Source organism: Glycine max, chromosome 8 (genome assembly GCF_000004515.6).
Source record: "Glycine max cultivar Williams 82 chromosome 8, Glycine_max_v4.0, whole genome shotgun sequence".
Classification (NCBI taxonomy): Eukaryota; Viridiplantae; Streptophyta; class Magnoliopsida; order Fabales; family Fabaceae; genus Glycine; species Glycine max.
This window is the reverse complement of record NC_038244.2, coordinates 14,495,386-14,508,286: the sequence shown is the minus strand read 5'-3', so window position 1 is coordinate 14,508,286 and position 12,901 is coordinate 14,495,386. Positions and strand designations below refer to the sequence as shown.

Genomic DNA, 12,901 nt, shown 5'->3' with positions numbered 1-12,901 from the left:
GGGAAAGAACGGTAAAATTTTCAACAAAATGATTACGTCGCATCGAAATCCACCAACACGGTTTTTTTAATCATTATCCACTTACACGTTTTCGTTGTGGTTTTTTGGATTAGACTAAGTGTAACCACACAATAAAAATTGAAATCTTTCTATATAACTGCAAGTTTGGATTAAATTTTATGATGTCATTAGTCGTGTCTGATGGAAGCAACTCTTTCTAACTTGAGCGTAAATTTTAGATTGATCATGGAAAAAAAAAGATAACAGAAAACACGTAAGCGACAGGCAGACAAACATGCATTATTTATCTCATCAAAATATCAATAAATTTTGACTCAATGTCGGTACTTTTTGAACATTTATGATATATTAATAATGAATTTTAATGAATAACATTTTACATAGCATAGTATTATATTTATAATTAATATTATTTTTTAAAATATGTACTATAAAATACACCACAAATTCAGCTTTATATTTTTTAATTTATACTTTATAGTTTATTTATGCATAAAATTATCATTTGATATATTATTTCAACAAATTTAGACTTGACCTTATTGGATGTGTTAATCAATTTGCATTTAGATTCAAATAAATGACTGATTCAAAATTTCACTTCACTAAAGATTAAGATAAGCTTATTCCATTCAGGAATAAAAAAGATAAGCTTATTCCAACTCATCCTATGTATTCTTCCTGCAGAGAATTAGAGATCATATTTTTTAAGAAAAAAAACCCGCCATGTTTGGAAAAAAATAACCTTATCTTTTTTTGTGTGTTCTCATCCTTATCTCTCTAGCTAGCAGCGATTTTTAACAACTTTCACACACAATGATATTGATATTGACAGTTAATTGAACATCTTGGCCATAATTATCATGAACTACTCCAAATGGAAGGAGAAATGATCTTCAACCTAAATTTAATGAATATTCTTTTTAAGTCACATACTTAAGTATAAAAAAACGGATAAATTAATCGGTGACAAAACGTGTTTCATATGTCAGACTAACCTATTTTAACATAATTTTTAGGTGCGTTAGGGTCCCTAACCCACTTAATTTCTTTGCAGCCGCGACCTCTCTTGTGTGCAAGTCAATGCATCTCATTCTATTTGTTTGCGGGTCAATAACAGAACGAAACCAATTAACCCATTATTTTATCACCCTTGTCCTCTCTTTAAACAAGAAAAGGAAAAAGAAGCAATAAATAAACTCTAAATGGCATATGGCTACACTTTTTGAGTTTTGATTGATACAACTGATGTGTTTGTTATATAGTCCGCCGGCAGAGTCAAATGGTTCATTTTATTTAGAGCATGTAGGGTACACGGTGGAAGTTCAAAATCATGATAGATGAAATACCAAAGAATCAGAAGCATCACCGTAGTTTTGACCATGATTATGATCCACTATACCGTCACCTCAAACACGCACGATCAAAGGCAATGAACCCAACGGGGGCATCCAATCATTTATATGTTGAACTTCCAATCCATTGCAAGCGGCAAACCACGACAAAGTTAATTAAAAGCTAGAAAGTTATACATTTAAGAAAATCCTTTTTGTTTTCAAATGAAAGAATGGTCTTTTATATTTTGCGACCCCACGAAGCAGGACGACAAGGGAAGGAGACCATAGGATGAAAAGTAGACACGAATTTAGTTGTTATTTGTTAAAAAAATCACTATTGATGAGAAGAATAATCATCCACTAAATGGATTTAGATTCAGAATTAGTTATTTATCAATAAAAAAATTATAGAGATGAGTACGAACTAATTAACTTACATGTGCTTAAATTTATTATCCCAAGTCACAAATTTCACTTTAATAACTTAATCTTTTCGTGTTAAAAACAAGAGGCCTATATATTCATACTGTTTTTCTCTAACATCTTTATCTTTGTGACTGAAATCTGGATCACATTGATGCAAGTTTATTTTTCAAGTTTAATTACTAGTTGAGAAGTATGTTAGTCAATCATCTAATCAAATATGTTCTTTAAATTTCTCAAGAAAAATGATAGAAATGAGACAAAAGAGAAAAGTAAATGTATATTTATAAATTTGCTGCTATATTACTCTACTTAAATCCATGTGGTTCATGACCATGGGAGAGCAAACGGCCCGTACAACATTTCAACTATTGGTATTTGGTCTAGTTCTTACACACCTAATTAACAGGTACGTGGTGGTCTCGTAGAGAAATGATGAATCATTTTACATTACTTTGTTTTTATCCGGATACATAGATGATTTTGATGATTAGGAGACAAGAAAATGAGAGAAAGGTTCTCAATTCCATCCCTCCCTTAAATTTATGAAGTAGAACAACTAACTATAAGATAAAACAACCACGTGCTTGCTAATGTATTAAAGTATAACCAGTTTAATTAGAATGTATTCTTTTTATATAATAATAATAATAAAAGAATGCAAACAAGAATATTCTCTCAAATTATAACAATACTCATGAGCTCTTATTAAATTATAGATAATCACACCATTTTTTATTTTTTTTTTACATTAATCTCCCTTTTTAAATTTTAAATTTAAAAATATTACACCAACACTTTTTTATGTTTGGACACGTTAGATTGATACCTCAAAAATCAATATGTAGATGAATAAGATAGTAAAAACGATTACGGTTTGAATAATAATAATAATAATAATAATAATAATAATAATAATAATAATAATAATGATAATAATAATAATAATAATAATAATAATAATATATTTGTTTGTGTGTTTTTTATTATTAGTTATATGTATTTGTTAGTGTATTTTTTTATTAGTTAAAATTTATTAAATAAATAAGAAATAATAACCACACAATTTTGTGATTAAATTTCAGTCAATAAAAAATGTGTTTTAAATAGTGGTTTTTCAATATTTCTCTATCATTTATAATAACTACTTTTTATACCTCACTGACATTTTATTGGTTAATAAAAAAAATTATACTACCGATACATAAATTAGAAAACATTCTTAATATATTTTAGGTTTAATTACTTTTTTTATCCATTAATTTATTTTTTAAGTTTAATTTAGTCCTCTTATTATTTAAAGGTTCAATTAGGTTTTTTTAAAAAATGGATTCAACTTATCCCATTTTCTTCCATCTACTCTGAATTTTTTTATATAATAAAGTCCAAAATTGATTTTAAATTGAACCAAATTGAACTCATTTTTTGTAAAAAAAAAAGGAAATCAATTAAACCTTTAAAAATAAAAGACCTAATTAAATAACTTTTTTTTAAAAAAAACAGAGGACTTCATAAAACCTTCAGATAATGAAATGATCAAATTGAATTTAAGAATAAATTAGAAGAAAAAAATTAATTAAATCTAGATTTTATTACTACGTAAAATTGAGCTGAAATAGTGAGAAAAGAAATAAGAGTTAAATAAATAGAAATAATGGATGTAAACGAAAAGTAGAGTAAGAAAGATATATAATATGATAAAATCGTTTTTACTATCAAAAGGGAAAGAAACTGGCCAGGCCTCCACCTCTTTTTAACTGCTCATGGTGGCTCAAAGGGGAGTTGATTCATTGTTTCTAAGTGGGTAAAAATTTGAGAGAATGGAAGAGTGAATAATTAGCGTGTGATTGTTTGTTGTGAATGAGAGAGGATGCTAGGGGTTGTGTCATTGACTTGTGAGGGTGAGAGGAACAGATCATTGTGAGCGTTTGGTTTAGCTGGGTGTTATTTAGAAGAAAAAAAAAAGTAGATATATTTCCTCTTATCATGAACTGAGTATAAATCTAGTTGATATTCCTTCCAAGAGAAACACTAACAAATCTAGTATTATTTAACACTCTCTTTTAAATATTTTTTTTTGTTATTAACTGAAATTTATTAAAAAAAATATAAAATTTTAATAAATACACTAAAGATTTTGTAACTTGTAATAATATACCTAATAATAATAGAAAATGTGTTAAAAGGAGTTTAGTATGTATCATTCATCTTCCTTGTAATAACTCATTTAATAAAAAAAAATGTTTGGTTGTTAAAATTTCTCTCTATTCTCACTCCTTATATTCTAAATTTTTAAATTTTTTCTTGTCTTATGAATTATATTACTAATAAATTGTTGATTTCGATTTTTTTAAGTTAAATTTTGAATTTGAGTTTTATAAATAAAAAAATATGATTAAAAAAATCCTACTAAAAATATTTAATTAAACTCTAGACAAGTATTAACAATTAATAAAATTAGTAAGTACTCTCATCAATATCTTATTCAAACAAAATCATATTCATTTCTTTGCTAACGTTTGATATTGCCCGTGAACTTTGATACCATCTATTTTGTGAGGTGAAGAAGCGCGTCTATGCTCATCCACATCTAGTCTAGCTTCATTAATTAAAATGGTTTTGTTGGGAAGTGCTTCTCCTTTTGCAAATTATCTTCCTAAACATGGACAACAGGAAAAGATAGAATCAAAATCAAAGAACAACGTAAGTAAGTGGGGTGGAATAGGTGGTTGAGTTTTCCACGTGGCAGGAAGCAACATGGGATGAGGATGGACATCTAGTTTCTATTGGTCCGAAATCTATCCACGATAGCTTAAGATTTCTTCTACAGATTTCATTGTCCTACTTGGCCTTCTATCAGAGCCTCTTAGATTATCTCCCACTTCACAGCCACTCACACATAAAATCTCTCCAAGTGCTGCATTTGCGAATTGAACCTCAAAATCAGTCTCTAATATTTTTCTCACTGTCTTGTCTCTCCAGAGAACTGTATAGAGAGAGATGGCAGCTGCAACATCTGGTGCTGTGTTAAATGGGTTGGGATCTTCCTTCTTGAGTGGAGGAAACAGGAGCCAAACCCTTCTGGCCACTGCTATTGGAGGCAAAGTTGGTGCTGCTGCTGTTACTGTTAGTCCTAGAAGACTCATTGTGGTAGCTGCTGCTGCACCAAAGAAGTCATGGCTCCCTGGTGTCAGAGGTGGTGGCAACCTCGTCGACCCAGAATGGCTTGATGGATCGTGAGTCCACCCTTATTCCTCCTTCCCACTCTTTGGTTTCAAAATGTGTTTTCTATAATAATTTCATGCCAAGAGGAACGCTAGCTAGGGACACTCTCCGACATTTTCTTTCCAAAAACTCTCTCTATGATTAGTTAGAATTTATTGAAAATTATCATTTTTGGTAGATTTTGTTTCTCATTTAATGATTCTTCTTCTCATTTATATTAAATGAGAAGCAAAACCTATCAAAATTAATAATTTTCAATAAATTCTAACAAATCATAGAGATAATCTTTGAGGGAGAGTGTAGAGTGTCCCTAGCATTACTCTCCATGCCTATTCAGCAATCAGTTTTTCATCCTCTGAAGATTGTTTCTGAACTAAGTGTTTTAGAATAGAAACGGTTGAGAGATGTTTTGGCATTCTCTTCTTCTGTTTTGTGGTCTTTAGCTTAAGGGTGAGTCATCTGAAATGGTGTTGAATGTGGTCCCAACTTTAGGGTGTGAATCATTTGAAGTGATGTTGATTGTGGTGAATTGAGGCATGAAATTGGTGTATTTTGTATATTTTGAAAACTAAACAATTTTCCTAATTTTCTCCCCTCTTCACTTTTCCATCTAAGTTTCTCTGCAGGCAAATATTAGTTGTTATTTTTCGTTAGAATATTAGTGGGAGATATTCGAACCCGCCCACCACATTTCTCTTCAGAATTTGATTTATTATGTTTCTGAATTGCAGGCTACCAGGTGACTATGGCTTTGACCCACTAGGCCTTGGGAAGGACCCAGCATTCCTCAAATGGTACAGAGAAGCTGAGCTGATTCATGGGAGATGGGCAATGGCTGCAGTTCTAGGAATCTTTGTGGGCCAGGCATGGAGTGGAGTTCCATGGTTTGAAGCTGGAGCTGACCCAAATGCAATTGCTCCTTTCTCCTTTGGTACTCTTCTGGGAACCCAGTTGATTCTCATGGGGTGGGTTGAAAGCAAGAGATGGGTGGACTTCTTCAACCCAGACTCACAGTCAGTGGAATGGGCCACTCCATGGTCAAGAACATCTGAGAACTTTGCCAATGCCACTGGTGAGCAAGGCTACCCAGGAGGCAAATTCTTTGACCCTTTGAGCTTGGCCGGCACTATCAAGGATGGAGTTTACATTCCGGATACCGAGAAGCTCGAAAGATTGAAATTGGCTGAGATAAAGCATGCCAGGATTGCTATGTTGGCCATGCTGATTTTCTACTTTGAGGCTGGTCAAGGGAAGACCCCCCTTGGTGCTCTCGGCTTGTAAACTAAACATTTCATGTAGATAATTGAATTGAGAGGCTAGACAGTTGCAAATCAACCTTTGTCCCGTTTGTGTTACTTCATGACAAATTCAAATTCTATGCTCTATTATTGGATGCATTCACTTTATGTCTGTACTCTAATGTAGCCATCGTATAAATACTTGCATTTTTACTTTTCTTTCCCAAACCAGGAGTAGTTGAAGTCATATGGTAGACTTGAAAAATATTATTATCTGTGTGCCAATTCGTGGAGTTTTAAGTATCTCAGTCATAGGCAATAGGGTAAAAAAAAATGTATACATGGATTGGATTGCCATAAACAAAATACTTTGAAAACAAATGGGAATACAACAACACAAGGTCAAAAGCCAAAGTGTTCATCCATCAAAGATAATTTCGCACTAAATAGCCAAAGCAAAGCCATAAAGAAATAGAACAGAATGTTCAGATAAATTTCATTGAAAATGCATACATTAAATTAAATGTTCACAATGTTCTGCATTAAAAAGCAGAATAATTTAATTAAAGATGTAAGAAAATAAACTCTTCCAATTGGAAGGAGCATGTCTACTTATTCGCTCCCCATCGCCATCAAAAATTCACCCTCACACACAACTTCGCCTCCAACATATGCCTTCCCTTCCATCTTTGCTATTCCAAATCGCTTTTGCAGCTTAGTAAGTGTCATTCTCATAACTAAGGTGTCCCCAGCAATCACAGGCTTACGAAACCGCACTTTGTCTATTCCAGCAAAGAAGAAGTTTTCACGAGAGCCTCCCACTTCAGGTTGCAACATGACCAAACCACCAACTTGTGCCATTGCCTGCAGCAAAAGACCTCTTGTTCATGTCCGCTTTTAAAGCAGATTATTACAACAGAGAAATCATACAAGATCCCGCCCCTACTTTCATGCATTCCAGGTTGAGATAGTTCCTGATCAAATGGAATTTTTACATCGTTTTTTTGCATGCAATTCTAAAACTTACAGCGAATTTAGAAACTCACAAAGACTAGTTGATCATCTCAAAGTCTTTCAGAAGTTGGAGCCTAAGAAGTATAATACATTGAATATAAATAAATTTTACCATCTAACAAGTAGTCGTAAGTTATTGTATGATGGTCCAATCAATATGAAGATACAAAAACCAGTTTCAGAGACTCGATATTGGGCTCTTGCTGAAGTTCTTATCTCATTTAAAATGCTAAAAGGTAAACAAATATAAACTAGACAGTAGACACAAAGGGCCAACCTGTCATTTGAGTATAATGCACTCCATCCAGAAAAATGAATGCAAACTAAAGTTAAATTTTATTTCCTATGAGTATGAACCACAGATGTCATAAATGAGACATTAAAGAAAATTGACACAGAAAGAAAGAACGTCACCTACATAAATATCATATCCAAAATCATGGGTGAAATATATGAACACGACGTTAGTCAGTCACAAGTAGATGCCAAGACCAACAACCTTGTATAGTTAGGCAATCTCAAATTTCGATCTTCAAATTTTACATTGGTTTCAAGAAACTTAATTTGAAAATTAATTAATTAGTAAAATTTATGTCATTCATTTTATGAAACACAGACCTGCAAAAGTAAGGGAACTCAAGAAGATGCCAAGACCAACAACCTTGTATATTTCCAATACACACACATAGGATTTGTTAATACACTCTCGTTTTTTAGAAGGAATGTCTTAGCAAGCTATACCATAACATTGTTAAAATACTGATATGGGAATGGGATACTAGGTGGAGTATTTAAGTAATTGATTCTCTCCCCTTAACAACTAGCTTTTAAGGGTGAGTTTCCCAAGTGCTTGGGTGCTTATCAAATACTCCCAGAGGTTGTTTTGAAAAAATACTCCTTCTAAAAAATATACTAATATTTATTTTTTAGTTCTAGCAAGCTAAAACTTAAATTTGTTAAAATATTACCAAACCCAAAGGTGTCGCTTGTTAACATACTTCTAAAAACTTTTTCAAAGTCCTGAAAATGTCTCACCCACAGTGCCACTCTCTTTTTGCAGGACTGCCAAAAACCAAATTAATTTCAATGCTTAAAATGAGTGTCCAAACAAAGTAAAGAATATGAGAATGTGTTACTTTTTTACATAAATGCCTATCCACAATTCATGTGACTAAAAATATTTGTCCTCTAATTCAAGCCCTTTTTTATTATCCTATAATAGACTAATTCATTCTTTTAGTGCATTTTTAATTTATGACAAGATATTAGATAGATTCTAAGGCTAGGACCAACACAATGTTGCCATCGGGCAAGTACTTTCTGGGCCAACCCTTCTTTTTCTTTGAGGACTCCGAGGATACTGGCTTGCATGTGCCATTGTCATTGTTGTTGTTGAAAGGCTCAGAACAAAGAGAGTTGTCGTTCTAGAAAGAGAATCGATAGGTGGTGAGGGCCATCATTGAAGAGTTGTTGTTGAAGGGTATGAGGCCCATCTATGGCCACAAGTACTACCCAATTCCATTTCAACAACAGCAACCCTCCTCTTCCCGAGCATCTGAACGACAACACCACTATCAACAGCACGTGCGTGATGGCATCCTTGGCGAAGAAAGTATTCACCCAATGACAACATTGTGTTGAGCCTAGGTCTCACCCATGCTCCAGCTTCTTCCATTGAAACTCTCGCCAAGAAACATTACTGTCTTCCCTGACTCCAGAAAGAAGCAGATGAACGCACTCAAAATTGTTTCACCCCTTCCCTTGTTTGTTTGTTTGTTCTCTCGTGTGCTTGTTAATTTGTTTTGATAGTGTGTTTTTGTTTATTGCTCAAGAATTTGTGGACAACACCAAGGTGGAGGGCCTGCTTGTAAGCAGTGGAGTGCTCATTGTGTGAGGTGACAATGGGAGTGTGGATGAGGGTTGGTTGGTAATGTTGATGTTTGTGGCAGTAGTGGGTGGTGACAGGGCAGTCAAAGGCAGTGAAGGATTCGCTGGAGGCGGCAAAGAGGGAGGGAGAGTCGGGAGGGTAACGTTCTGATGTGGAGGATATATAATAAGATTGTATACCTTAGATTAATCTAACGACTCTTAATAATGGTGCATGATGGACCACCTATGATAGTGGTCTACCTTAGAATCCATCCAAAATATAAAATAAGGAAATAGATAAATATAGGCAAAATTTTACATTTACCATATCCACTACTATATACGTGAGTACACTAGTAAGGAGACATACACGGAAAAGAGTGAGATTACAATAAAAATACTGATTCATTTTGTAAAAGAAAACAGTCAGATTTACTTCTTCATACAGCAAGCAAGAATGTATTCAATGTTGACAAGCATCTACATTAATTATTTTTATTGGTCATGCTTAGTCAAATTCATAGGTTTTCTCACTTGTTAATACAGTCAGACCTCTTTAACAGACAGTGCATTTTTATTGTGGAAAATTGTCAATGCAAGCAATCACACCAGCATATATCAATTTAAGAGAGGTTTACTAAGAAGTAAGAACAAAGGTAATCTATTCAGTTGCCTGATACAATTATGACTAGAATCTTTTAAAATTTATATTAAAGAAGTTCCACTCTAGCTGCAAATAAAAAAATTTCACAAACACAAAGACTCTAGGATAATTGCAACCACTACACTTCATAGTTCAAACAAATGGATACATCCTTTTGCAGATGCAAAGTTAAGTTTAGAAGAGGTTGTTCCTTCTTATAGTTTCAAACGAGTCACAATTAAATTCAAGTATAGACATTGTAACAAATTGATTCCATTTTATCATGACATGTTTAGAGACAAGGCAAGGACAAAATAAATAAGAGATACAACAAAGGTAGGAGCATAGTGCATATTTTAGTACCTCAACCATTAGAACACCAGGCATGATGGGCCTTTCTGGAAAATGTCCAGGAAAGAAGTTGTCATTTATTGTCACATTCTTTATAGCCACTGCAGAAACTCCAGGATTGTATTCAATCACTCTATCCACCAGAAGAAAAGGAAACCTGACAAAAAAAGAAAGGTGAATGTGAATCTCACCAATGTTGACAAAACAATTTAGAAAATGAGAAACGTTGATAGTACCTGTGAGGCAAAATGTCACGAATCTGGTTGATGTCCATGACGGTTGGGAATGCTGGATACCCTGCAAAATGCGCGCTATTGCTTCACAAAAAAAAAAAAAAAAAGAAGAAGAAGAAGAAAGAAATTGGAACCAAAAAGGGAGAAACAAAAATGAAATTCATACTTAATTCAATTGGGGTGTCATGCTGAGGAGCATCGGAGGAACAAAACGTGGTGAGCGACGTCGTTTTCCTCGACAAGGGATGGAATCTGGTGTTGGGGAATTTGACAAGTGAAAATTTGGGTTGCAAGGAAATGGCTTTGGGTTTGGGTTTGGATGGAAGAGAAATGGGTGAAACCAATCTGTTGGAGAGAGCTGAGGCTGCCATTGGGTTTGAAGCGTGAAGTGAAAAACCACACCACAGCTTGGAATTGAAGCGTGAGCACGTAGTTATCGAAAGTTTATGCAATTGCAAGTTAACGTTAAAAGCAAAGCGAAGGAAGGCGACAGAAACAATGAAGTTGAAGTTAATAAAGGCTGCAAAAGTGCAAGTTGGAAAGCAATGCTAACGCTTATGCTACCTTTTGAGTTTCAGTTAGGGCGGAGCCTCCCATGTTGTTGTCTGTTCCATTGTTGGACCATAAAAGGTACAACACACTCACTGTGCCTGTCAATGTTAGTTAGTTACTATTGCAATTGGTCCAGTCCAGTCCACCATCTTCTTAACCCAATCTCTATTGGATCTGTTCTAGGCCCACCACTCAATATGTTACGCCTTTCTTTGTCCCTATGTTATTCTCAACCCCTTTTTTCTCCAAGTTCATACCCCATTTTTTTTATAATTTCTGAAATGACAATATTACCCTTATTTATATCCCCACCCTTTGAATATTGTTCTCACCCCTATAATTAGGGTTGAAAATAAGTCAAGCTCGGTTCAGCTCAACTCAACTCAATAATAATTGGCTTATCTCAGAAGCTCAACTCGAGTTTGATGTGAACATTTATGTTTAACTCAAACTCGACACAATTCAAGCTCATAACAACTCGGTTCAATTCATTAACTTGACTCAATTAAAAATTATAATAATTTTACATATTTTATTTATTTATTTTATGCAAAAATAAAAATAAATAAAAATAATTATACAAATTTAATAATATAAAATATTTAATATATAGATAGATAAATATAAATCGAACGAATCAATCAAATCAAACTATATATTGCTTAAATTTGACTCATTTATTTAATGAGTTCAACTTTTAACTTAAGTTCAACTTATTTGATTTATGAATCAAATTTATAAAAAAAATTAAAAAATTATTATGCATACTAATTTGGATAAAATGACTATGAATACACATATTGTTCATTCTAAAAAAAATCCATGAATAAATACAACGAAAAGATTTTAGCCTTGATATGTTTGTTACAAAAGTCAACATCATGTTGTCTCCCTTTTGAAAATCACCTATCAGCGAATGAATAATTAGTATTGCATTCCCATATGGCATGGCACACACACATGACATTATTGTCTTAGATTGAACCTCTAAGCAATTGTCTATTTTCATCCATAATTTAGGCTTCGTACTTATTCTCACCAACCTGCTGATAAGGGACATTGTCTAACAATGAAAGGATCAAACTCATCATATTTAATTAGGCGGTCCAATTGGAAATATCTCGTTCTATAATATAAGTTATAATTAAAAAAAATATTGTTGATTGAGAAAGCTTCCAAAAAAATAACTACGGACAAGTTGTGTATTGATATTGATTCTTAGCTTCTCCACATCATACATGTAAATATTACACAGCTAGCTTTCATTTTATTGTGGACAAATTCAACGGAAGAAGCTGCTATATATACTGTAGTTGTCACTTGTCAATTTTCTAATTAAACAATGTATCGAAAATATAACACCAATGATTACAACCAATAGCTAGCTAGCTTACAGCTCAGTAAATGAATTAGCCCAAATATCTGTAGAAGATTACCAGGGAAAAAAACTATTAACCCAAGTATATAGCTGAGGCTTGATTTAAACCCTCTTTTCTTGCGGGTTGAACCAAGTTAAATATTATGGAATTCATGATATCTAATATGTATATGCCTCCCGCGATTCTTTTAAAAAAAACTTTATAATTATAATAACCTATAATATATGTCAGTAATCAGGGTTTAGATAGTGTTTAAATGGAAGGGTATCGAAGAGAAAAAATTTGAAAATATTTAAAAAGAAAATGGACAGAATTGGAGTATCTTTATCCTCACTTTTTCCTTCTTTATACAAATATTAAGAGAAATCAGAGGACAGAAAAAAAAAATTCAATAAAATATTGGTATTTTAGATTGAAATTCTATATTATAAATATTTATTTATATATAATTAAATTTCATAATAAACAAATGTCTTTGAATATATAAAATATATTTTAGATCTATAATGAATAAAAAAATTTATTATATATCCTGTAAAAAACAAATTATGATATAAAGTTAACTATTAAATTTTCTTTTAAAAAATCTATTTAAATTCAATTTAGATATAGAGAT

At 32.7% G+C, this 12,901-nt stretch overlaps 2 protein-coding genes across 2 annotated transcripts; one reads left to right on the top strand and one right to left on the bottom strand.

The window, feature by feature from the left end:
- The first annotated feature begins 4,609 nt into the window (after window positions 1–4,609).
- On the top strand, window positions 4,610–6,569 carry LOC100500118 (light harvesting complex photosystem II subunit 6). The gene is made up of 2 exons (NM_001354776.1): window positions 4,610–5,017; window positions 5,738–6,569. The coding sequence occupies exons 1-2, from the start codon at window positions 4,782–4,784 to the stop codon at window positions 6,285–6,287; spliced, it is 786 nt and encodes a 261-aa protein (NP_001341705.1). The 5' UTR covers window positions 4,610–4,781; the 3' UTR covers window positions 6,288–6,569.
- A 26-nt stretch (window positions 6,570–6,595) lies between these two features.
- Window positions 6,596–10,946, bottom strand: LOC100790839 ((3R)-hydroxymyristoyl-[acyl-carrier-protein] dehydratase-like). The gene is made up of 4 exons (NM_001253001.2): window positions 10,521–10,946; window positions 10,358–10,418; window positions 10,134–10,278; window positions 6,596–7,108 (listed from the first exon to the last, which is right to left on the bottom strand). The coding sequence occupies exons 1-4, from the start codon at window positions 10,723–10,725 to the stop codon at window positions 6,857–6,859; spliced, it is 663 nt and encodes a 220-aa protein (NP_001239930.1). The 5' UTR covers window positions 10,726–10,946; the 3' UTR covers window positions 6,596–6,856.
- Window positions 10,947–12,901: the final 1,955 nt, after the last annotated feature.

Bases quoted from the DNA above. Each gene is read 5' to 3' on its own strand.
- LOC100500118 (NM_001354776.1), top strand. From the start codon at position 4,782: ATGGCAGCTGCAACATCTGGTGCTGTGTTAAATGGGTTGGGATCTTCC. The intron at 5,018-5,737 runs GTGAGTCCACCC...TCTGAATTGCAG, and splicing joins CCAGAATGGCTTGATGGATC to GCTACCAGGTGACTATGGCT.
- LOC100790839 (NM_001253001.2), bottom strand. From the start codon at position 10,725: ATGGCAGCCTCAGCTCTCTCCAACAGATTGGTTTCACCCATTTCTCTT. The intron at 10,419-10,520 runs GTATGAATTTCA...CGCATTTTGCAG, and splicing joins TGACACCCCAATTGAATTAA to GGTATCCAGCATTCCCAACC. The intron at 10,279-10,357 runs GTACTATCAACG...TTTTTTTGTCAG, and splicing joins CGTGACATTTTGCCTCACAG to GTTTCCTTTTCTTCTGGTGG.